The following is a 24917-nucleotide window of genomic DNA, read 5'->3' as shown; positions in this document are numbered from 1 at the left end:
TTTCTGAACTCCATGGGGTTCTTGCCAAGAAAAGCCTTTGGCAGGGTGCCAAAGAAGACAAAGGTTTGTGTTAAGGCCGAAGGACTTTTTCTGAAGGACTTTGTTTTGGAATTAATTTGGACTAAGCTGAGAATGAAGTAAGTCTCAGCTGTTCCAATAAAATATGTTTGTTTAGGACTGATTGAGTTTGGTAATAACTACTTGGGCCTAGGTCACAACAGTTAGCACTGCTGCTCGGTAGCATCACCCATTACAACGTCTGCAAATAAGCACTTACCTCTGCAGTAACGTCCATCTGGGGCTAACTGGAAACCAGGTTTGCAAATACACTTAAAACTCCCATCTTCGTTGATGCACATCCCATTAAGACACATGTTTCGTATGCTGCATTCATCCATATCTTAAAAAAAATAAAATGAACGCACAGTCAAACCAAAGTTCAGCATCGTTAAAGAACATGACATTATCCCAGTGAACTATATGATGCTGGGCCAAACATACCCCATTTTATGGGCTGCTCTTTGATGGTCTCTGAGCTTGGTGATTTTCTTCCAGACGTTTCATGACCCAACTAGGTAACATCATCAGTGCTGTGAGGATGCTACCACGTTGGGTAATGAAACCTCTGCAAGGAAACGGCCATGCTCAGAGAGCACCGACGAGTCCAAATGTCAACCCTGAGCTACAAATATTCTCTTCTACAGGTACAGCCCCTTATGCTTGGATTTCAAGGATGTATGTGATGTCCGAGTAACTGCGTAGTTGAATTTAGTGGCTTTCATTAGACCAGAAAAACCATTCTTCCGCTTTCCAAGGATAAACCCCTTTTAGATCAGGTCCTTTTCAGATTAGCACTGATACTTTAAAGGTTGACAGTTATCTTACAGTGAGAGTGATCTCTTCAACACTTTTCTGCTGTTAAACACAACACTGAAGACAGCAGGCAGATCTGCATCCTTTCTTATGTTGTGAGTAAAGTAATTGTGAGCCATACATCATTTTGTCTGAAGCTAAGTAGAAATTACACCACAGTAAGATCTGGAGGAACCCAAGTTCCTGCCCTGAATTTAAAAAAAAACAAAAAACACCACGGGAATGTACAAATAATAAATCTGGTAAACTAAACCAAAGGCTGGTATTTCGCTCCAGCTGTGACCAAGCAGATGCCCACCCAAGCAGGACACAAACGCAACGGGACATCTCACGCATGGCCCTAAACAAATGGCATTAGCAGATGGCCTTTGATATTGGAGGTCCTTTAGGACAATTATAAACTAACCATCACAGGAGAACGCTGGGGAAGATACAGAAGGTGTCGGTGTTCTCTGAGATTGATGCATGGTTGGGCTGCTGGGGGTTTGCAGGGGTTCAGGAGAACCTCTACTTAAGATTCTGTGCAGTTCGGAGAACCCCCAAATCCCACTCCTGGCTGCCCCCCCCCCACTCCCGCTCACCCTGCTCCACCCCTCCCAGGAATCCCCACGTGGCCATTTTGGATGCAGGTAAGTGCAAAGAGTGTGTGGAGGCTCAGGGAGGGCAAAAAACAGGCTTAACGGAAGTTCGGGAAGGCCAGACTCCAGAGGGCCTCCGGAGCCTGTGGAGGCAGTTTTCGCCCTCCTGGAGGCTCAAGGAAAGCCTCCAGAGCCCGGGGAGGGCAAAATTGTCCCCACCCCACCGTGGTGCCAGAGGCCAACTAGGCCACGGCCACCATGGCCACGGCCACCCAGCAACCGGGCAGAGAACCCCCCCTTGCTAAAAATTTTGAAGCCCACCCCTGGATTGGTGTTTCATTACCCAGACGAGGTAACATCTTCAGTGTCATTCACTAGCGCTGATGGTGTTACCTAGTTGGGTAATGAAACATGTGGAAGAAAACCACCAAGTTCAGAGAATATCAAAGACCCCCCACAGTTCAACCCTGAGCTACCAATATTCTCCTTTATTGATACAGAAATCTCACAGTGAAGGAGATAGTGGACACATCTGCAGCCGTGTTTAATAATGTTACCTGTTTTTCAAATTCAGACAAAATTCTGAATCTGAGGTTGTAGACTGGGGCGTTATAGACGAGTACGGACAATTACTTCAGAAGCTGATGCAATTCAAACGGCTCAGAGACTGTTTGGCAGCATTGAAAAAAATGGCATGAAAAAATATTCTCCCACATCACACTTTGTACCGCACTGGTTTTATTGCTGTTAAGACATTGGTGTTTAGTGAGGTGATGAGAGGGAGATATTTGAATGAAATAATTTGACCGGTTTCCAGATAAAGTTATTTAGGCCAATACCTAAAAGCAGCTCAAACCTTTAGCCGTTGCTTCCAAACTAGGATGAACCATAGATTCCTGAAAGGTTCGCCCCTATTAACAGGTTAACAGAGTTGGAAGGGACCTTGTAGGTCATCTAGTTCAACCCCCACCCCCACCCCCATCCAAGCAGGAGACCCTACACCATTTCTGACAGATGGCAGTCCAGTCTCTTTTTGAAAGCTTCCGGTGATGAAGCTCCCACAACTTCTAAAGGCAACTTCTGTTCCATGGGTCTCACTGTCAGAATATTTCTCCTTATTTCTAGGCTGAATCTCTCCTTGTTCAGTTTCCAACCATTATTCCTTGCCCGGCCTTCAGGTGCCTTGGAAAATACCTTGACCCGCTTCCTCCTCTCTGTGGCAGCCCCTCAAATACTGGAAGACTGCTATCGTGTCTCCCCTGGTCCTTCACTAGACTATCCATGCCCTGTTTCTGCAACCGTTCTTCGTATGTTTTAGCCTCCAGTCCCCTAATCATCCTGGTTGCTCTTCTCTGTACTTTTTCCAGAGTCTCAACATCTTTTTTATAATGTGGTGACCAAAACTGGATGCAGTACTTTAGGTGTGGTCTTACTAAGGCCTTATAGGGTGGTATGAGTACCTCACTTGATCTTTAATGTATTCCACTGTTAATGCAGTTTAGGATTGCACTGGCTTTTTTGGCTGCTGCCGAATTAAAGATCAACAAGGTAACAACTCACATTTACCCCTGGAGGACAGTGACCTTAAAACAATATTCAAAACCGAGAAATTCCCCCTTAATATTGAAATGACTCCTCTATATATGGCATGTTTACCTTTTTCTGACATTCTAAATCAGGCAAAAGTAATTTATGGTTTTTAAAAATGTGTCTCTCTCTATCCCAAACAAGAATGTTGGCCCGCAGCCTCCGAGCTGAATCACTGAGATAATATTCTGCCAAAAAAATGCGGCTTGTGACCAGCGCTTGAATTTTTGTTAAATGTGAGCAGATGGCGGACCCTCTCCTCAAGGACTGGGAGAATGTAATAAACCAACTTTTCTTTTCCTTTTAAAGGAGGGGGAGTTTCCAAGGGTTTCTCAAGCCCTAGGATGCAATTTTGTGTAACAGTGAGAGAAATATCTATATCTATATCTATATCTATATCTATATATCTATATCTATATCTATATCTATATCTATATCTATATCTATATCTATATCTATATCTATATCTATCTATCTATCTATCTATCTATCTATCTATCTATCTATCTATCTATCTATTTATCTATCTATCTATATGGCTGATATCTCACCAGCGTAGCAAATCTCGTGAGATTTCAACCTTCCTGTCCAAATTCAATGCTTGGATTTGGTGAATTTGTGAGATTTTGGTTAGAGGATTGTTTCAACACACCAAAACTTGTGTTTACATTTCTTAGAAGGACCAGGATATGTTGCAAGAGTCTCTTGCTAATGAGTTCAGGATGCTTCATACGATCTAAAGAGCATTCCCAGGAGTATCCATTTCCATCATAAAAACTGTTTTTTGAGATGTTGTTGTTTCTCTTTCAGATCTCATGTAGTTTATTATTCATGGATCCCCAGATCCAAGCATACAGAATAACAGAGTTGGAAAGGACCGTGGAGGTCTTCTAGTCCAAGCCTGCTTTGCTGGCTGAGGAATTCTGAGAGTTGAAGTCCTCCAGGCTTAAAGTTGCCAAGGTTGGAGACCCTTGCCCTAGACTATTCTAGACCTATGGCTGTCCAATCTCTTCTTAAAAACTTCCAGTGTTGGAGCATTCACAACCTCTGGAGGCAAGTTGTTCTGCCGATTAATTGTTCTAACTGTTGGGAAAATTTCTCCTTACTTCTAGGTTGGTTCTCTCCTTGGTTAGTTTCCATCACACACCACACAAAATTATTCATTTGACATTCTAGGGAGAATTGTGCAAATTATGGTTATCTATCATTATGAGAATTATGGGAGAATTATTAACCAGTGGAACAGCTTTGCCTCCAGAAGTTGTGGGTGTTTCATCACTGGAGGTTTTTAAGAAAAGACTGGAAAGGTTCTCTTGCTTGAGCAGGGGTTGGACTAGAACAGAGGTGTCAAACTCAAGGCCCATGGGCTGCATCCGGGCTGCAATGTAGTTGGATCTGGTCCGTGGGGTCATCCTGGAAAATGTAAGGGGCCAGCCCACATCACTTCATCCCGGTCTATCTGCGTCTCTTTGGCCCGGTCTACCCCATACGAAGAGGAAACATGCTAGCAGTTTGGGGAGTGGCATCAAGTTGCCCATACCCACCCAGCTGGCCATACCCACCTAGTCAGCCACATCCAGTGAATGATATCAAGCTGGCCACACCCACCCAGTTGGCCACGTCCACCTGGCCCTCAAGGCCAACCAGTCCTGATGCGGTTTGACACCCCTGAACTAGAAGACCTCCAAGGTGCCTCCCAGCTGTATTCTGATTGTGCCTACATTTAAAGGCCACGTGGATCTCAACCGATGAGTTGGCAAATTGAACTTCAATTCCTACAGACCAGGGGTGAAATCAAGCAGGTTCTGATAGGTTCTGGAGAACCGGTAATGGAAATTTTTAGCAGTTCAGAGAACCGGCAAATACCACCTCTGACTGGTCTCAAAGTGGGGTGGGAACGGAGATTTTGCAATATCCTTCCCCCAGGAGTGGGGAAGAAATGGGGAATTTGCAGTATCCTTCCCCAGCCATGCCCACAGAATCAGTAGTAAAAAAAATTGGATTTCACCACCGCTACAGACCGCTCTCTCTGAAAGGCACAGGGGATTTTACTAGTCAACACCCAAGCAGAGAACAAGCACGGAGCAACCGTCCGATGCAGGCAGTTACAAGAGGTGAAGAAGAAGGCACTCAGGATGGATTTGGCAGTCCTGACCTTCACAGTTCCTTCCATCCGCTGACACATGAAAGCCGGCATTGCAAACACAGTGGAAGCTGCCATCGGTGTTAATGCATCGTCCGTTGTTACATATCCGGCCGTTCTGCAAACATTCGTCGATATCTAAAAGAAAAGCCAACAGAGACATAAATACAGGTATGTGAATTACCATGATTTAAGATGTCATCTTGGGCTTCAGCCCCCTTGGTAGTTTTCAACAGCTCGGTTGAGAAACTGAAGAGGAACACAGAGATGAGCTTGGAAAAGGTGTGAGGCAATCTTTATAAAAGTTAGTCCAAGAAATCAAAAAAGGAACGCTAGATTGCCCTGCCTTGATTTCCCCATGGTATAAAAGGGAGAGACGGAGAAACAGGCTTTTAAATTTTTGTTATTCTTCTCAGGCCTGGAAGCCATCTTTTGCATTCGGCCTTCAGGCCTGCCACATTTACAGCTTTGGGAAACTGGGGGGGGGGGCGGATTATATGGAGCAAGGGTGATACGTAGTCATAATAACATTCCTTTCTCAGAGAGTCAAGGACATCTTGCCCCACACCTGGATGGCTGGAACTGGGAGGCATCTTCAGTTGGGATGGTGCTTTGATTGGACCATGTGATGGAGATGTGGGTGCAGGGGGAAGGGACTTGGACTTTCCTTTGGGTGGGGAAAACCTGGAAGCTTTCAGATTTGGGTTTTCCCAGATGTGCCAATAGGACATCTCTAATAAAAATGGAAGTTTACGGAACTTCAAGCCTTGGAATCTTCTCTTGTCGGGGGTGTTACTTGGAACCCTGACAATTATAACCTCTATCCATAGAGTTCCAGTACAGGCAAACCTCGACTTACGACCACAATTGAGCCCAAAATTTAGGTTGATAAGTAAGTGAACTTGATCCCATTTTACGATCTTTCTTGCCACAGTTGTTAAGTGAATCACTGCAGCTGATAATTTAGTAACCTGGTTGTTAAGTGGATCTGGCTTTCCCATTGACTTTCCTTGCAACCAGAAGGTCGCAAACGGGGATCACATGACCCTGGGGACATTGCAACCATCATAAATATGAGCAATTTGCCAAGCGTCTGAATTCTGATCAAGCGATCGCAGAGATGCTGCAACAGTCATTAAGTGTTGGGTGGGGGGGAGGTCATAAATCACTTATTTCAGTGCTGTTCTCCATTCAAACGGTCACTAAACGAATGGTTGTAAGTCAAAGGCTACCTGTTTTTGTTTTTGTTTCCTGGTTGTTTCTTGCTCAGAAACTTTCTATGAGAAGCTTTGGACAAAAACCGGCCATGGGGAAATAGAATCTATTGCCAAATTGGGTTTCCATTTTCTTCATTCTCCTCACCCCTGTTGAATGGATAGTTGTGTCTCTCAGTCTATCTTTCTGAACACGCTACTACCGTGATGGCAAAGCTATGGTACGCGTGCCAGAGGTGGCACATAGAACCCTCTCTGTGGGCACGCGCACTGTCACCAGCTGGTCTTCTGGTTTCTGGCCTGCACAAGCCAGCTGGTCTTTGTGGGCGCCGGACACCGGAGCGCCAGAAAATGGCCTGAAAACAGCCCAGAAAATAGCCTGAAAAACGCCCAAAAAATAGGCATGCATGCGCCGGCCAGCTCGTCTTCAGGTTTGAGGTGCTCCAGTGCATGTGAAGACCAGCTGGCCGGCGTACATGCAGGTGCCGGAAACCCAAAGACCAGCTGGCTGATGCACACATGCGCACCAGCCAGCTGGTCTTCAGGTTTCCAGTGCTTCGGCACGTGCAAATGCACGCCCATACACATGCATTCCAGCGGTGGGTTTCAAAAAATTTTACTACCGGTTCTGTGGGCATGGCTTGTTGAACATGACAGGGGAAGGATACTGTAAAATCCGCATTTCCTCCCAAATAGCTGGGACTTGGGAGGCAGAGAATAGACGGGGGCGGGGCCAGTCAGAATTTTTACTACCGGTTCTCCGAACTACTCAAAATTTCCACTACCGGTTCTCCAGAACTGGTCAGAACTTGCTGAAACCCACCTCTGGTGCGTTCCGGTTTGGGCACTTGGTGCCGCCAAAGGTTCACCATCACTATTCTACTCTCAAGTCATCTCTATGGCCACTCTCTTTTTGTATTGCTAGCAATTTGACTTTCAGGGCTGGGGTGGGATAGGGAGGGAGGATGCTCTGGCAAAATGACACAACTCATTGAATCCCTTTTCTTCTTTCGCAGCCCAGCATGCTTAAACTTTTGTTCTCGAGGGTTTATCTTTTAATCCTCTTGTTTGTCTTGCAGATTCCCCTTAATCCCACAGAGATTTTTTTTTTTTTTTTAGATCTGGGCACTTCCTCTGCATGTTCCTAGTACAATTAAAAGAAGAAGAAGAAGAAGAAAAGCTAAACACACAGTTCAGCAAACCATAATCTTGGAGCATAAAGATCATCCTTTGCAAACTGTTTTTTTCCCCACCCCCCTTGTATTCTTAGAAAAAAGTTGGCCCTGTTTCTTCAGATCATAAGCCAAGCTTCGCCTTCTCTGTCTAACACTGAACAGTTGTGGGGGGGGAATTAAAGGAAAGGAAGAACAGTATCTCAGTTTTTAATTCAGAGACATGGATCGTGGGAGGTCTAAATAATTTATCACATGTTATCTGACTTTCCTTACAAACCAAGAAGCCAGAATGAGTTCCTAGCAGTTCAGATTCAGAGGAAATTGACCAGGGTTTAAAACTTTAGAAATAGCAAGAAATATAGATAGCAGTTTCGGTGTTTCTACGGGGCTGTAGTCTACCTCGGCATTCTGTCCTCATCAGGGTACTCTGATATCCAGCATGACATTTGCATATATAGGAACCTTGTGTGTTCACACAGTCGCCACCAACGCATGGATTCCTTTCGCATTCATCCACATCTGTAAGAGACAGAAGATATATATATTTTTGGCAAACTTTGGCAAGCGCTGCTAAAGTTTCCTTTCCTAACTTGCTTCACCTCTGCAAAGCATGCTTTTGCCAAACCCAAGCGGTGTTATATACATGACTCTGGTTAGGAATATTCATCCTTCATCGTCCCAATATTTTGATATTAAGCCCCCATTTTACTGTGGAAAAGTTATACGTTTCTTGGGTTGGAATGGTATGGTATGGAGCCGTTTTTCTCTGCTTGGGTAAACTTAGAACTTATCAGAACGAGCCTCTAAAGGAAGATTTTATTCTTCTCGGAATAAACCTCTCTGTGTGTTTTATTCACCCCAAGGATAAGTTCAGTGCAGTGAGAGGTGTACAGATCTGTACGCTGGAGAAACAAAACAACCACTTTACAAACGCATGGCACGATATAGGAGGACAAACCCCTCAGGATAAGACTGAGTGGTCCATCTGCATTTGAAAGACAAAGGTCACTCTTTTGAAGACAGCAGAGTCCACATTCTGGACAGAGTGGACCGGTGGTTTGAAAGAGGGATCAAAGAGGCCATTAACACTCAGCAGAGGGAGAGAGATACAACACTACCTATCCAAGGGTGAAATTCGACTGGCTCGGACCTGCTCGGGCAAACCAGTTGGGACAATTTGAATCGCTTTGCCAAACCAGTAAAAACCACCTCTGGTTGGCCCCGCCCATGCCCGCCTGGCTGCCCACTGGCCGCTCATCCTGTTCGGCCACTCGCTTATCCCCTCCGGCTGCTCGCTCGCCCCTTCCAGCCGCTCGCCCCACCCACCTACCCTCGCCCTATAGGGTGAGACTTTTCTCCCTCCATTCACAGCGGAGCTGCTGCTCCCTTTATGGTTGCCCCCCCAGCCCCCTCCCTCCCGGGGACTACCTTAAAGGGACAGGCTGCAACAGCTCCGCTGTGAATGGAGGGAGAGAAGTTCGGCTTCTCTCTGCCACAGAATTCAACGTTAAACGTTGCAGCAGAGAGAATCTGAACTTTTCTTCCTCCATTCACAACAAAGCTGCTGCAGCCTGTCCCTTTAAGATACTTCGACCCCCAGGAGGGAGGGGCCGGGGGGATCATAAAAGGAGCAGTAGCTCCGCTGTGAATGGAGGGAGAGAAAGTTCGGCTTCTCTCTGCCACAGCATTCACTATGAGCCTTTCTGGTGCTCATACACACATTTTTTCCTACTGGGTTCTGTGGGCGTGGCTTGGTGGTGGTGGGGGTCATGTGACTGAGTGGGTGTGGCCATGAGTGACATCAAGTTGGTCATGCCAACTCAGTCACAGGACACCCCCCCATCAAGCCACGCCCACAGAATCGGTAGGGGGGGGGAAATTGAATGTCACCACTGCACCTATTTCGTGTTTCCAACCCAATCCTTTCAGCAGCTCCAAGAAGGTTCCACAGCCACTTGCATTATTCAGGTGACCCCGAGGACACCCTCAAGTGGCCTCAGTGACTCTCAGAGAGAGTACTAACGACCAGAGGACTGCAAGGAATATAAATCCTTCGATTCCCCCCCCCCACACTATTCAGTCAGAGCTGAAGAAGATTCTTGGATGAGAAGCGAAACGTCTTCAAGGAAAAACAAAGTCCAGTGGCCTTTTGATTCAGAATGGGATCTACTCCTGACAAATTCGCCGTATGGCCTCAAAGGCTACTGAGTAAAGCATATTTCAAATTCTGCTCGTTTCAGAAAAGGGAGCACGCAGCTGAAAAGGGAAAGAAGGGAAGGGAAGGAGTAAGACATAAATCCGACGGATGGACATACCTATGCATTCGCCTCTAAGGTCCAATTCAAACCCTTTCTTGCATTCACAGCGGTAACTTCCAGGAGTTGGGATGCAGCGTCCATTAATGCAAAGGTTTTGATATAACTGGCATAAGTTGGCTTGAGTGAAATTAACTGAGGCGATAGCTGAAATTTGAAATTAAAAAAAAAAATCTAAGTTCAATATTGGATGCTTTGGTACATTTTTTTTTTAAAAACTGTTAAAATATATTAGAGCAATTATAGTGAGATTGTGTCTACCTGTTGTGTCTCGCCCGCTTTCACCGCAGCCGGGGCCTTCTTATCTGCTTCCGAACGCTGAGGAATGTCCTAGTATACCTCCAGCCCCCAGCTCTGGCTCCATGCCCAGACAGGCTGAGGAGGAAGAAGTACCTCCAGCCCCCAGCTCTGGCTCCATGCCCAGGCAAATGGAGCAACTAGACCCCTCCCCCTCCCCCACAGCATGTGAGCCTGAGGAAGGTCAATTGCCAACAGCTGCAGACTGGAGTGACCCTCGCTTCAGAAGAATTAATAGGCGGCGGCGACAGAAGGAAGGGAGGGGCAGGCCTGGATAAGTGCTGAGTCATGGAGCCACACCCCATGGCCTATATAAAGGATCTTCTTTCTGGCATTCTCTGAGTCAGGCAAAGTCTAATATATCTTGCTGAAGTCACTTTCTGGTCTCCTGCCTGCCTTGAGAACTTTGCTAGGACTTTGGCAGAGCTGCAGAGGCACGCCTGATTCGGATTTCCCTGACCCGGTCGTCAGCGGAGGAGTGGGACACGACACTACCATTGATAAGCGTATTGTTATTGCAAATGGCAGTTCTTAATCTAACTAACAGTTACTTCTTTTTTCCTATTAAAACCAAGTTCTTACTATCATTTCATGAGGAAGGGTTTATTTGCAAAGCTACCCACTTTGGAACGAAGTTGATTTTCTGATAAATAACCTAGATTTGCAGTCTGGGAAAAAGAAACGAGCCCAGTAACTTCTTTAATACTTTCATCCTAATCAGTGGTGGTATTGAGCCAGTTCTATCCGGTTCAGGCGAACCAGCAGCGGCGACTGCAGGAAGCTCCGCCCACCCGCCCGGACGTCATCACATCCCGTTTTTGATGCTCCGCATGTACACGGAAGGCTCTGCGCATGCGCGGAGGTGGCTTATGTGAACCAGTAGCGAAGGTAAGTGAATACTACCCCTGATCCTTATCCAATTTTCAATAAATTACATTTGATCTCTTAGCAAACATCATCTTCTAGCCTAGAAGACTAGAAAGGGAAGAGGAGAAAGTTTCGAAACATCCCCAAGTTCTCTCCAACATAATTAAAAATGAAAGTTTGGGGGACCTTCTTCTGTGCAGAAGAAAGCAAAATGTACAAAACGATCAGCGTCTACAATTATCCGGGTAACCTGAAACATTGTTTGCTCTTTGAGCTTGGCTGTTTTCTTGCAGACGTTTCGTTACCCAAACTAGGTAACATCATCAGTGCTGTGACGATGCGACCTAGTTGGCTAAGGAAACGCCTGCAAGGGAACCACCAAGCTCAGAGAACTTCAAGGACCCCAAAGTTCAGGTGTTGGTCTGCCAACACTGATAGGGAAGCCATCAGAATATAAATGGAGAGCAAACCCCACTCCTTACTAGCACTGATGATATTACCTAGTTTGGGTAACGAAACATCCGCAAGAAAACAACCAAGCTCAGAGAGCACCAAGGACAGGGGTGGGATTCTGCCGGTTCGGGCGTACCGGTTGCTCCGATGAATAGCTGAGAGTGAACTAGTTCACTCCGACGATCAGCTGGGCCCACCCATGCGCTATACCCAGCTTTATTTCCTTTGGTTGAAGCCCAGCTGATTGGCGTGGCAGCTTGGATTGCCGCACCTCAGCTGTTTTATTCACCTCAGCTGCAGTGGAAGGCACTGTTTTCAAATTTACTCCACGTGCGCGGATTGGCCGTTTGGGCGCACGCAGCGAACCTGCTGTTATAACAGGTGGTTGATTCCCACCACTGACCAAGGATCCCTCATTTCAACCCTCAGCTGCCAATATTCTCCCTTTGTTGGTACATTGCTAGCTTTACATAAAGTCACCAACGACGAAGAAACTGGGAAGAGACGATTTTTACCGTCAACAGCGGCACAAACAGGTGAGAGATAGGCTTAAACGAGGAGAAAATGAAGTATTTAACTTGAGTCTTACGTGGGGGTCTCTGAGAAGGCGGAATCCTATCTGGTGGAAATATTGGTGGATAGATATCAGGTGGAAACACGGGTGGTCTTGGGATGGTGGGTCTGTCCGGCCTCACTGCTGGCAAGCTGCCATATATACATAACTTGCGGAACTCCTCTGAAAGACAATACACAATTATTCAATCAAGAATGACCGACCGTTGCTTTATATTTATAGCAAGGGGGTCCAACCATGACAACTTTAAGATCTGTGGACTCCAACTCCCAGAATTCCCCAGCCAGCATAGCTGGCTGGGGAATTCTGGGAATTGGAATCCACAGATCTTAAAGTTGCCATGGTTGGGCACCCCTGGGCTATAGCCAATTAGAGACTAATACTCAGTATTAAACACAGCGGTTGAGTTATTCATATGCTCTTAAGCAAAAGCCATCTGCTAGGTTTGCGCCTGGATGGGCTTGAATATTTATTTATTTTTTATTTTTATCCTGCCTTTGTTGTTATATTTATAAATAACACAAGGCATCAAACATCCTTAATATTCCTTTCTCCTCCTATTTTCCTCAGAACAACAATTTTGTGGGATGGGTTGTACTGAGAGAGAGAGACTGGCCCAAAGTCACCCAGCCAACATTTATGACTCAAGGCATGACTAGAACTCTCAGTCTCCTCGTAACTGGCCCAAAGTCACCCAGTTAGCTTTAACGCCTAAGGCGGGACTAGAACTCACAGTCTCCGGGTGACTGTCTCAAAGTAAGCCAGCTGCCTTTCATGCCTAAGATGGGACTAGAACTCACAGTCTCCTGGTAACTGGCCCAAAGTCACCCAGCTGGCTTTCACACTTAAGGCAGGGCTAGAACTCACAGTCCTCTGGTGATTGGCCCGAAGTCACCCAGCTGGCTTTCATACCTAAGGCGGGACTAGAACTCACAGCTCCTGGTGACTGTCTCAAAATAACCCAGCTGCCTTTCATGCCTAAGAATGGCACTAGAATTCACAGTCTCCTGGTGACTGGCCCAAAGTCACCCAGCTGCCTTTCATGCCTAAGGCAGGGCAAGAACTCACAGTCTCCTGGTGATTGGCCCAAAGTCACCCAGCTGCCTTTAACACCTAAGGTGGGACTAGAACTCACAGTCTCCTGGTGACTGTCTCAAAATAACCCAGCTGCCTTTCATGCCTAAGATGGGACTAGAACTCACAGTCTCCTGGTGATTGGCCCAAAGTCACCCAGCTGGCTTTCATGCCTAAGGTGGGTCTAGAACTCCCAGTCTCCCATTTTCTGGGCCCTCAACCACCAGACCAAACTGTCTCTCAGTTGGGGAAATCTACTCATTTCTTGCCTTCTTGCCTTTGACCAATTGTTTGAATGAGAGGAGAAGCCTGGTGCTATAGGAAGCCAAGAATAAATCAGAATTTAATTTATGAAGGCCATCTGATTCACGTGAGAGCCGCTATAAGCATAAGACTGGTCATAACACATTAAAAAAAATGTATCCACCTTGCAATTAAAACCAATCCATTCAGAACTGTGAGAATTGTGTTTCCTCATCTCAGGACTTGTAGCGAAGTCTTAGCTCAAGTCACTGTTAAGACTTTACCTTTCCCTATATCCAAGTCCCCCCACTCAAAAATAGCACGTGGTTTTATATGTTTAAAAATGGCACGTCATGGATTCCATACCAGTAGCACCAATGGGGCACATTTCTGGGGCAGTGGTAGCTCCCGGAGACCAGCATCGTCCCGAGTCACAACAGCACTGGGTTTTGGTGAGCACTTGCTGGAGTTGATTGTTGCAACGGCCGTTGATGAGAGAAGTAAAGCAATATCCCGGGCGTACATCTGTTTGCAAAGAAGAAACAGACACAACATCCTTCAAACTTCTTGCGAATAGTTCTTTGGCAGATAAAGAGCATTTCTCTCCTTTACATATCTATCCCTTTCAATGGGGAATCTACCCATTCCACCCAGTAGTCTGTTCACACCTCGGTATGAATTATATCACAGATTAACAGAGTTGGAAGGGACCTCGTACATCATCTAGTCCAGGGGTCTCCAACCTTAGCAACTTTAAGACTTGTGGACTTCAACTCCCAGGATTCTGGGAGTTGAAGTCCACAAGTCTTTAAAGTTGCCAAGATTGGAGACCCCTGATCTAGTCCAACACCCACCCACCCGGCCCAAGCAGGAGACCCTACACCATTTCTGACAGATGGCAGCCCAGTTTCTTCTTGAAAGCTTCTAATGGTGAAGCTCCCACAACTTCTGAAGGCAGCTTCTGTCCCAATGGTTGATTGCTCTCACTGTCAGAAAATTTATTCTTATTTCTAGGCTGAATCTCTCCTTGATCAGTTTCCATCCATTGTTCCTTGTCTGGCCTTCAGGTGCCTTGGAAAATAGCTTGGAAATAGCTAAGATTCTGTACAGTTCAGAGAACCCCCAAATCCCACTCCTGTCTGGCCCAGCCCACCCCACCTCTCCCCACCCAGAAGTCCCCACATCGCCCGTTTTGGATGCAGGTAAGTGCAGGACAAGCGTGGAGGCTCAAGGGAGGGTAAAAAATGGGCCTACCGGAACTTTGGGAAAGCCGAGAAACGGGCCCATTTCCAGCCTCCAGAGGGCCTCCGGAGCCTGGGGAGCCTGTTTTCGCCATCCCAGAGGCTCGAGGAAAGCCTCCGGAGCCTGGGGAGGGCAAAAAGCCCCCCCCCATGCTGTGGTGCAGGAGGCCAATTAGGCCACACCCACCATGGCCACGCCCACCCAGCCACTGGGCAGAGAACCCCTTGCTAAAATGTTTGAAGCTCACCCCTGCATTCTTCCCATTCTAAGGAGTTCTACACACATCATCACTCAAAGGAGCAAATCTTATTGGTGATGGATCACCTGCCTGTTTAAGACCAAAATTTCCTTTCTGAAATACTCTGCACTGTTATTAAAGAGAAGGAAAACAGGAAGGTTGAGGAAAGTGGCAGAAAAATCTCATTTCCCCAACTCATGCCAAAGTTTCCGGGTTCTGTCCTTTCCTTCCATAAATGCTGCGCAAGAATTTGGTTGAACCCTTGGTTAGCCTCAATTTGCAATAATTGCACCTTGGATAAACCTCAAGGGCTACGATATACCGCCACTGCACAAAAACACTATGTAAGGTTTTACACTGGTTCCTTCAGAATATATTCCTATTCCCACCAATCAAAATAGATTATATGGTTAGTCTCTACCCTCTCCTTAGTGGGTTTTCTATAGTAAAAAGAAAGGAAGAAAAAACCAGGACAGGCAAAAGGAAGAATCCCTGTTAATTTTAATAACTGGAGCAGGGCAATGGCTTCATAGAACTCTTGCCTCCCCGTGCATTTCAAGTCAGATTAATTTAAAATTAAATTAAAAGAGAGTTATATGCTGGGGTGGACTGCTGGGGGTTCGCAGGGGTTTGGGAGAACCTCTAGCTAAGATTCTGTGCAGTTTGGAGAACCCCCAAATCCCACTTCTGGCTGGCCCCGCCCACCCCGCCCCTCCTAGGAGTCCCCACGCGGCCCGTTTTGGATGCAGGTAAGTGAAGGGCACATGCGGATGCTCGGGGAGGGTGAAAAACGGGCCTACTGGAAGTTCAAAAAGGCCTCCGGAGCCTGGGGAGGCTGTTTTCACCCTCCCTGAGACTCGAGAGAAGCCTCCGGAGCCCAGGGAGGGCAAATAGGCCTCTGGAAGTTTGGAAAAGCTTAACAACTGCGGTGATTCACTTAACAACTGTGGCAAGGTCGTAAAATGGGGCAAAATTCATTTAACAGCTGTCTTGCTTATCCACAGACGTTTCGGGCTCAGGTTATGGTCAAAAGCCAAGGATTACCAGTATTTATAAATATAAAATACATCAAGAAGAATTATGATGTAATTTTTAACTTCCCAGAGGCTGGTAGGAGGAGCTGCTGGCTGTCAGTGGGGGAGACTGAGAGAGAGTACAGAGGACAAAGGTAGCGGCACATGAATCATATAACTAGAAACCAAAAATAGTGATAATAATACATTCAGGGTTAATGCAGCAGCTGCCAAAAAAGCCAACACAGTTCTAGGCTGCATAAACCAGGGGTCTCCAATCTTGACAACTTTAAGGCTTGTGGACTTCAACTCCCAGAGTTCCTCAGCCAGCTTTGCTGACTGAGGGATTCTGGGAGTTGAAGTCCACAAGCCTTAAAGTTGCAAAGGTTGGAGACTCCTGGCATAAACAGAGGGATAGAATCAAGATCACGTGAAGTGTTAATATCACTTTATAATGCCTTAGTAAGGCCACACTTGGAATACTGCATTCAGTTTTGGTCGCCACCATGTAAACAAGATGTGGAGACTCTAGAAAGAGTGCAGAGAAGAGCAACAAAGAAGATTAGGGGACTGAAGGCTAAAACATATGAAGAACGGTTGCAGGAACTGGGTATGTCTAGTTTAATGAAAAGAAGGACTAGGGGAGACATGATAGCTGTGTTCCAATATCTCAGGGATTGCCACAAAGAAGAGGGAGTCAAGCTATTCTCCAAAGCACCTGAGGTCAGGACAAGAAGCAATGGGTGGAAACTAATCAAGGAGAGAAGCAACTTAGAACTAAGGAGAAATTTCCTGACAGTTAGAACAATTGATAAGTGGAACAACTTGCCTGCAGAAGTTGTGAATGCTCCAACACTGGAAGTTTTTAAAATGATGTTGGATAACCATTTGTCTGAAGTGGTGTAGGGTTTCCTGCCTAGGCAGGGAGTTGGACTAGAAGACCTCCAAGGTCCCTTCCAACTCTGTTATTCTATTTTTAAAGAAAGCTAATGAAGAATGGATTAAGTTAAGCGTTCTGGGACAAGGAACTGTCAGCCCTTCTTGTGTTCTGATTAGCATTTTCTGCATCTAGAAAGACAGCCATACTTGTCCTTCTAACAGCCCCTGTTCAAGACAAAACACAGACTGCAGGAGAAGACAGATACGAAACCCAAAGGACCCAAATTGGAAACCCTTTAAAAAAGCAAGATACAAAACAGTCACGCAGAAAGCATCAAAGCTCATCCTTCTCTCATCTTACAAGATACGATCTATTTTTCATAGTCCTATAGCTGGAAGAAATCTGTGATTTAAAAAAAAAATTGGAAGAAAGATACCGAAGTTTCAAAAAAAAAAAAAAGTTGGAAGACAGATACTGAAGCCAGTTCTGGCAGCCGCCGTTAACAAAAATTTTAAGCCGGAAGACTGAGGGATTCCTGGAAGTGTAAGAGACAGCAGGATATGAACACCCAGACTGGGATTTTTAGTTTAGATATTATTCTTTTTTCTAGAAGAAAAATCTGTGTTGCTTTGTGTTCATCATTCTGGAAAAGCATGTTTCAAACCAAGCTATTTTCCTTCCCAGGAAGATGGGGCCAAAAAGTCAGATTTGAGAAAACTGCCTATAATAAGTTCTGCAGATGGCAAATTTGGGGACCAAATAATCCCTCATTTATTCTCAAAATCAGGTAACAGAGCTCTCTAACCTGAAACCAGGCTACATGGAATCCCCACAGGTTCAAAATTTGGGTTTTAGAGTTTTGCATCTTAAATTGATGCAGAAGTTCCGGAATTAATGTAATACACTATAAACAATCTAGAGAAATTTTTATTGTTTGAACTATGCCTACCCAAGCATGTTAGCTTATTTAGGTATCTCTTTAGCATAAGACATAGAGTACAGGTAAGTCAGTCCTCATCTTACAACCACATCTGAGCCCAAAATAAATATATAATGACTCAGATGAAAATGAGCTGGTGGATCTACCATGTAAACATAGGGTAGGTAAACATTACTGTAAGTGCATTATAGTTCTGGATACAAAATTCTAGGATTTAGGTATGAATGGGGCAACAAAACTTTTTAATCTTAGAAGCAGCATCTGTAGGTATGGTACATCTTTCTTTGTGTGTGTGTGTGTGTGTGTGTGTGTGTGTGTGTGTGTGTGTGTGTGTAAAAGAGAAATTTAAAGTAGCTTTTCATGGGGCAAAAAGCACACAGGCGACTGTTGCTCAATTCATATTCTTATTCAAAGCTGTGCAATAAATTACAACTTTATCTGCAAACCAGACGTGAGAATGTCATGGAAAGCAATAAGAAAAGGCTATTTTTACATGAAAGCATGACTGCACTTAGGAAAGAAAAGCAGGGGAATTCATCTGCCCATCTCAACTTCCATCGAAAATGACTTTGTCTATATTTTTTTACACTTCGAAATATTCCATCCATCAAACATCACACCTTTGCAAATGTCTCCTTATCCGTTTTTATAAAAAGCGTGTATTTTGAGTAAAATGCTTAAACTAAAAAAAAAAATTGACAAAAGGAAAACATATTCGGGCTAAACTCTAAATGACATGGACCGGAAGTAAATATGACTGGCTCTGGAATGTATTAAGCCAAGGAAAGATTAGATTATGTGCTGTTTACCTTTCACCTAAAGCTATATATCAAGAAAAAACTAGCCTTGTAACTGGTCAATCAAGCTTTTATTTAATCCTGTCCATCAGTTTCCCCACAAAAGTCAACATTAAAATGATATGTAACAGCGGACAGATCATGGGAAGACACTTTTTTTTATTATTTGCATTTATATCCCGCCCTTCTCCGAAGACTCAGGGCGGCTTACAGTGTGTAAGGCAATAGTCTCATTCTATTTGTATATTTACAAAGTCAATTTATTGCCCCCCCAACAATCTGGGTCCTCATTTTACCTACCTTATAAAGGATGGAAGGCTGAGTCAACCTTGGGCCTGGTGGGACTTGAACCTGCAGTAATTGCAGGCTGCTGTGTTTTAATAACAGGCTTCTTACAGCCTGAGCCACCACGGCCCTTTAATCTGTTAAACAGCCCTAGCTGCTCGCACATAGTAAGAGCACTCACCCTTATAAAAAGTTTGTGAACCCTGCTTTCTAAATATAGTCTTGGATGCATTTGGACCATATCCCTGTCTGTCTCCTGCTTTTATATCCAGGATGTGAATGAGAGCACAGCTAGCCCAAAACTATCAGGAACTAAAATCGATCCTTGACCTAAGACCTATCCAGTCTCAGAATTCCAAAAAGACGTGGGAAGGAATGTGTCCCAGCCTTGTTGATGAACTCGCAAAGGATGTTTGGATATATTTTCTTTCCTGGTTTAGCAGCTTTTGGGGACAAATGACCTTTTTCCATCCACGGTGTCGGTGCAAATAGGGTGACCGTATTTCTTACCGAACTCAAGCTTAGCTCATTTCTCGCGACTCACTGGAGACTCGAGTATTTTAATGGAAGAGCTGGATAAGGACAAAGAATAGTGAAAGTGTTACATATTCCAGACCCCGAGCCATTCTTAATTTCAGCAACATTTTCAAGACAAAACACGCTTACAGGCAAAAACGCGGCCCGTCCCCGCAGATAGCTCGGCGTTGCATCTTCTACATTTTGCAGTATTTCAAAGATGCTAGCCAAAAAACCATGGAACTGGGCACAAAACTAGTCTGGAATCACATTAATGTTAGTTCAAAAATCTCTCTCTTTTTTTTCTTTTCCTTTTCGCCGTTTTCTATGCCTGTAATTCAGCTGTATAAAACTCTTTTGGCCCGTCTCAGGTTTGATTTCAAAATAGCCTTTTTCCGTTTCCTGTTCCACATCAACCATATATTCCTCAGCTGAAACATCTTTTTCTGCAAAGGTTTTCTTAGTGCAATCCGGGATGGGAAACAATTTTCTTCCTTGCAGAAATGTGTAGATTCCTGAGAAATAGCTCCATCCCGAAGCAACTCAGACTGGAAAGGCTTGGACCTGAGACAGACAGTAGATTTTGAGGCAGGAGATAGGAAGCAGCTCCCGCTGTGAGGATAATTCAAGGATGAAAAAGAGCATTCCGCTCGGAGTTAAATCTCAGTTCACTGCTCTTCTTCACCCCATGGGCTTAGTCAGGGTTTGTTTCCCTCTTCTGCTGCCCTAGTTTGCTTGTCTTTCACTTCTGCCCCCAAATTGGTCTCTCTCTCCCTCCCACCCACTCCTTTTTAAGTTTGAACGATCGCCAAATCCATACGTTGAAATTTGATTTTGCTCAGGGGGTGGGTGTCAAAAATGTTACCAAGGGGTTCTCTGTCCGGTTGCTGGGGTGGGCGTGGCCATGGTGGGCATGGCCTAGTCAGCTACCTACACTGTTTTTGCCCTCCCCAGGCTCCAGAGGCTTTCCTCCGGACACTGGGGAACTGGTTCATATTTATGACGGCTGCAGTGTCCCAGGGTCCCGCAATCTCCTTTGGCGACCTTCTGACCAGCAAAGCCAATGGGGAAGCCAGATTCCCTTAACAACCGGGTTACTAATGTATCAGCTGAAGGGATTCACTTAACAACTGAACCGAGAAAGGTCATAAAACGGGGCAAAACTCGCTTAACAAATGTCTCACTTAACAACAGAAATGTTGGTTTCAACTGTGGCCATAGGTCAAGGATTACCTGTACAGTTGAATTTTTAAGAGCGATTTAGAGAACACTGATTTATTTGCATTGTTCTTGCTGGCTTTTCACCTGTATCATTTTGATGATGATGTTATCCATAAAGTCATGTCCAATTCTTGGTGATTCTGTGGACCAGGCCTCTCCACATCTTCCAGTCTTGACCTATTTCTTTGAATTGTTTGATGCTCTGGCTGGTGTCGGCTTTGATGGTGTCCAGCCACCATGTTCCTTGTCAGCCTGGTTTCCTTTTACCCCTAACGCTTCCAAACATAATTGCTTCCTCCAGTAAATTCCTCCATATGACATTGGCCATGTCATAATCATTTCATGATTAGGTTGACTCAGCCTTCCATATAATATAAATGTAAATAATAAAAAAAAAAACAGAGTTGGAAGGGACCTTGTAGGTCATCTAGTCCAACCTCCTGCCCGAGCAGGAGGCTCTACACCATTTCTGGTCCAATCCAATCTGGATTGGAAGTCCAGTCTCTTCTTGAAAGCCTCCAGTGATGAAGCTCCCACAACTTCCAAAGCCAACTTCTGTTCCATTGGTTGATAGTTCTCCCTAATTTCTCCTTATTTCTAGGTTGGATCTCTCCTTGTTCAGTTTCCATCCATTATACCTTGTCTGGCCTTCAGGTGCCTTGGAAAATAGCTTGACCCCCTTCCTCCTCTCTGTGGCAGCTCCTCAAATATTGGAAGACTACTATCATGTCTCCCCTGGTCCTTCTCTTCACTAGACTAGCCATGCCCAGGTCCTGCAACCGTTCCTCGTATGTTTTAGCCTCCAGTCCCCTCATCATCTTGGTTGCTCTTCTCTGCACTCTTTCTAGAGTCTCAGCATCTTTTTTTTTTATAATGCGGTGACCAAAACTGGATGCAGTATTCTAGGTGTGGTCTTACGAAGGCTTTACAGAGTGGGTATCAGTACCTCACTTGATCTTGATTGAATCCCTCTGTTAATGCAATTTAGGATTGCATTGTCTTTTTTGGTTGCCGCCGCACACTGCTGGCTCATATTTAACCGGCTGTCCACTAAGACTCCAAGATCCCTCTCACAGTTACTGCTATTAAGCCTTCTTTCACCCAGTCAAGGAAATGGGTTTCGAATCTTTCAATCAAAGACAAAACCATTATTTTGGTATTATTGGGCCTCTGTGGCTCTGTGGCTCAGACTGGTAAGACAGTCTGTTATTAACAGCAGCTGCTTGCAATTACTGCAGGTTCAAGTCCCACCAGGCCCAAGGTTGACTCAGCCTTCCATCCTTTATAAGGTAGGTAAAATGAGGACCCAGATTGTTGGGGGGCAATAAGTTGACTTTGTATATAATATACAAATGGATGAAGACTATTGCTTGACATAATGTAAGCCGCCCTGAGTCTTCGGAGAAGGGCGGGATATAAATGCAAATTTTAAAAAAATTATTTTAAATACTTAATAAAAGATAGAATATGCATTAATAAGAAGAAGAAGAAAAAAATAAAGCCTCCTGGGTATTTAGCTGATAATTTCCTGGACATCTCCAGGAAGATCTGCATGGTGTTTGTTGAAAAAGTCAAGATGGGGTTGTTGAAGCTGTGACTAGTATCTTATCACAAGTTGCAAGTCAGATGTATTGTCTAGAATTCCAAGTGCCAACACTTCGAGAATGCGTAAACATAAATACATTTGTTACTCTATATCAGTGGTAGTCAACCTGGTCCCTACCGCCCACTAGTGGGCGTTCCAGCTTTCATGGTGGGCGGTAGGGGTTTTGTCCAATACTGAAGCACTTTCCTTTTTTTTTTAATTTAATTGACTTTTTAAAGAATTTTCATAGCATTATTTAAAAACATTTTCATTAGGTTTTCATAAAATTCCCCGTGACAATTTAAATTTCTGAAAATATACTATTTGTATCGCCCGCGCATACGTTTAGTTCACATTACGTAAGTGAAACTAAATGGCGCTTAGTTAGTGCAACCGCAAACAAACGAGCCTCGTCCCAGAATAGCTCGCGCATCTCCCCCCACACCACCCAGCTGTAACAGACAAGCAGAGCTGGTAGCCGGCACACACACCCCCAAACCCAATCCACGATGTGCGAGAGGCATGTGCAGACAACTATATACTTTATAAATCATCATTACTGTGGAACCGGTGGGCGGTTAGAAAATTTTACTACTAACAGAGATACAAAAGTGAGCGGTAGGTATAAAAAGGTTGACTACCCCTGCTCTATATAGAGCAAAAAGTGTTTTTTTGTTGTTGTTGTCGTACGTGTAACATTTTGGGTAATGGGCGAGGAAAAAGCATTATACTGTAGTCTTGTGAGGTCCAAACTACAGTAGACATCAAATACCACCCTAAACTTTCTAAGCAAGGCGTCCCAAATGAATCACCTCCCAAAATAAATGCATTCCAGATTTCTAAGGAAAAAGTAAAGTTAATACGATTTGGTCCTATTCCATGTCAGTTTTGTTCTGCGTTTTCCCCTCAAGTGACCTCTTCTGACATGAAGTGATATGCAAAAACCTGCGTTTGGAAAAGATATTATATGTCAAACAGGAACACACAGAAACTGTCCAGACTTAACAAAAGAAAGATGGTAAGTCATAAGGGCTGCACTCTTTCCTTCTTTCTTTCTTTCTTTCTTTCTTTCTTTCTTTCTTTCTTTCTTTCTTTCTTCCTTCCTTCCTTCCTTCCTTCCTTCCTATCTTTCTTTCTTCCTTCCTTCCTTCCTTCCTTCCTTCCTATCTTTCTCTTTCTCTCTTCCTTTCCCTTCCTCCCTCCCTTCCTCCCTCCCCCATTTCTCTTTTAACGAAGGGAGTGGTTCCTTATTTTTTTCCCTCAATCTCTGATTACTTTTTCCCCCCTTCTCATATTATATCTGTATTTCCACTACATCCCAGGCAAAACAAACCTGTTGCCTTCTTGTAGACTGCTGATATATGCAGCTCCTGGTTGCCACTGACTTTTTTTTTTAATGTACATATCTATCAGGAAATGCTAGCTTAAAATGAAAATAGTTTTAAAAAGTATTTTAGCTATGTTCCTTAATAGGAGAATATTAACTTTGACTAAGGATCCTATTGTGAATGACCAAATTGTGTGGTCATTTCTTGAAAAATTCAAGAAAGCTGCCCCAAAAGTATATCAGCTGTTGGATTGATAGGAAACTCTTTAATTGATTCTTTTTTCAGGGGGGGGTCTGCTTTTTAATTCATTACATGTGCTGCTTGAACTTAGAAGTAGTGGGAAATGGGTACAGGGTCTCAAATCATGGAGTTTTGAAACGCAACTTCAAACCCAAAAATCAAAGAGAGCTGTTTCCTTAAAACCAACAGGATTTGCTAATATCTGTTCAGGGGACAGCAGAAAGAAAATCTTCTTCTTACTCAACACACAGAAAGAAATTTACAGACAAATAACCGTTTTACAAAAGCTAACTTCAGGGAAATCCTTCGATGCCTTGAAAAAAACACATTAACGTCATGTTTCTGTGAATGTGTCTTTCTTGGATTCCAAGAGCTGGATTCCAACTTGCTTGCCCATATCCACACCCCTGTTTGCAATTCTTTACTCACCAATGCAGCCGGTGCCATCTGAGGTTGTGGCATAGCCAGAGGGACATTTGCAAAAGTAACTGCTGATAGTGTTCGAACATTCGCCCCCTTCGCAGATGCCAGGAATGGTGCTGCATTCATCGATATCTATGGATTTAAAAACAAGGGTGACTTGAATAGAACAGAACAGAACGGAACGGAACCAAACCAAACCAAACCAAACCAAACCAAACCAAACTGAACAGGACAGGACAGGGGACAGGAGACAAGGGACAGGACAGGACAGGATGGATGGATGGAGTAGGGTAGAGTAGGGTAGAACAGAGAATAGGGGAGGGGAGGGGAGGGACACAAAGGCACATAGAAATAATATAAGTGGAAGTGGAAGTGGAAGCGGAAGCGGAAGTAGAAATATTGACCAAGTGTCATCATTCACACACACAAGGAATTTGTCTCCAGTGCAGAAACTCTCAGTCTACATGCAAAACAGTTTTAGCTGGATTATCTGAAAACAGCGACATCACTGAAAAATGTAATGCCTGTTGCATTAACAATTCTCTACAAAAGCTGTCCCAGTGAAGATCACTCATCACATATGGAAGGAAGGAAGGAAGGAAGGAAGGAAGGAAGGAAGGAAGGAAGGAAGGAAGGAAGGAAGGAAGGAAGGAAGGAAGGAAGGAAGGAAGGACAAACAGATAAATCTCCTGTTTCTAGGAATGAAGTAACCAAAGGATGGATCTATCATTGTAGATTTCAAGGCCCTGCAAATAACATACAAATTAAACCACCAAACATCATTTTAATGGCCCCTAGTACTCTTGGTGTTTTGTT

The 24917-nt window shown here is 44.5% G+C and overlaps 1 protein-coding gene across 1 annotated transcript in view; it reads right to left on the bottom strand.

Annotated features, from left to right (window-relative positions):
• LOC131184524 (fibrillin-1) overlaps positions 1-24917 on the bottom strand; it is a 180210-nt gene that overhangs the window by 105652 nt on the left and 49641 nt on the right. Inside the window, exons 5-11 of the mRNA XM_058155915.1 lie at positions 24108-24233; positions 13760-13918; positions 12092-12238; positions 9886-10032; positions 7970-8089; positions 5194-5319; positions 278-400 (exon numbers count right to left, since the gene is read on the bottom strand). Of these exons, the coding sequence (XP_058011898.1) occupies positions 278-400; positions 5194-5319; positions 7970-8089; positions 9886-10032; positions 12092-12238; positions 13760-13918; positions 24108-24233 (948 nt within the window). The remainder of the gene's footprint in view (positions 1-277; positions 401-5193; positions 5320-7969; positions 8090-9885; positions 10033-12091; positions 12239-13759; positions 13919-24107; positions 24234-24917) is intronic.

The sequence above is a fragment of the Ahaetulla prasina genome, chromosome 13 (genome assembly GCF_028640845.1).
Source record: "Ahaetulla prasina isolate Xishuangbanna chromosome 13, ASM2864084v1, whole genome shotgun sequence".
NCBI lineage: Eukaryota > Metazoa > Chordata > Lepidosauria > Squamata > Colubridae > Ahaetulla > Ahaetulla prasina.
Note: the sequence above shows the minus strand (reverse complement) of the source record. Positions and strands in the feature narration are given on the sequence as shown.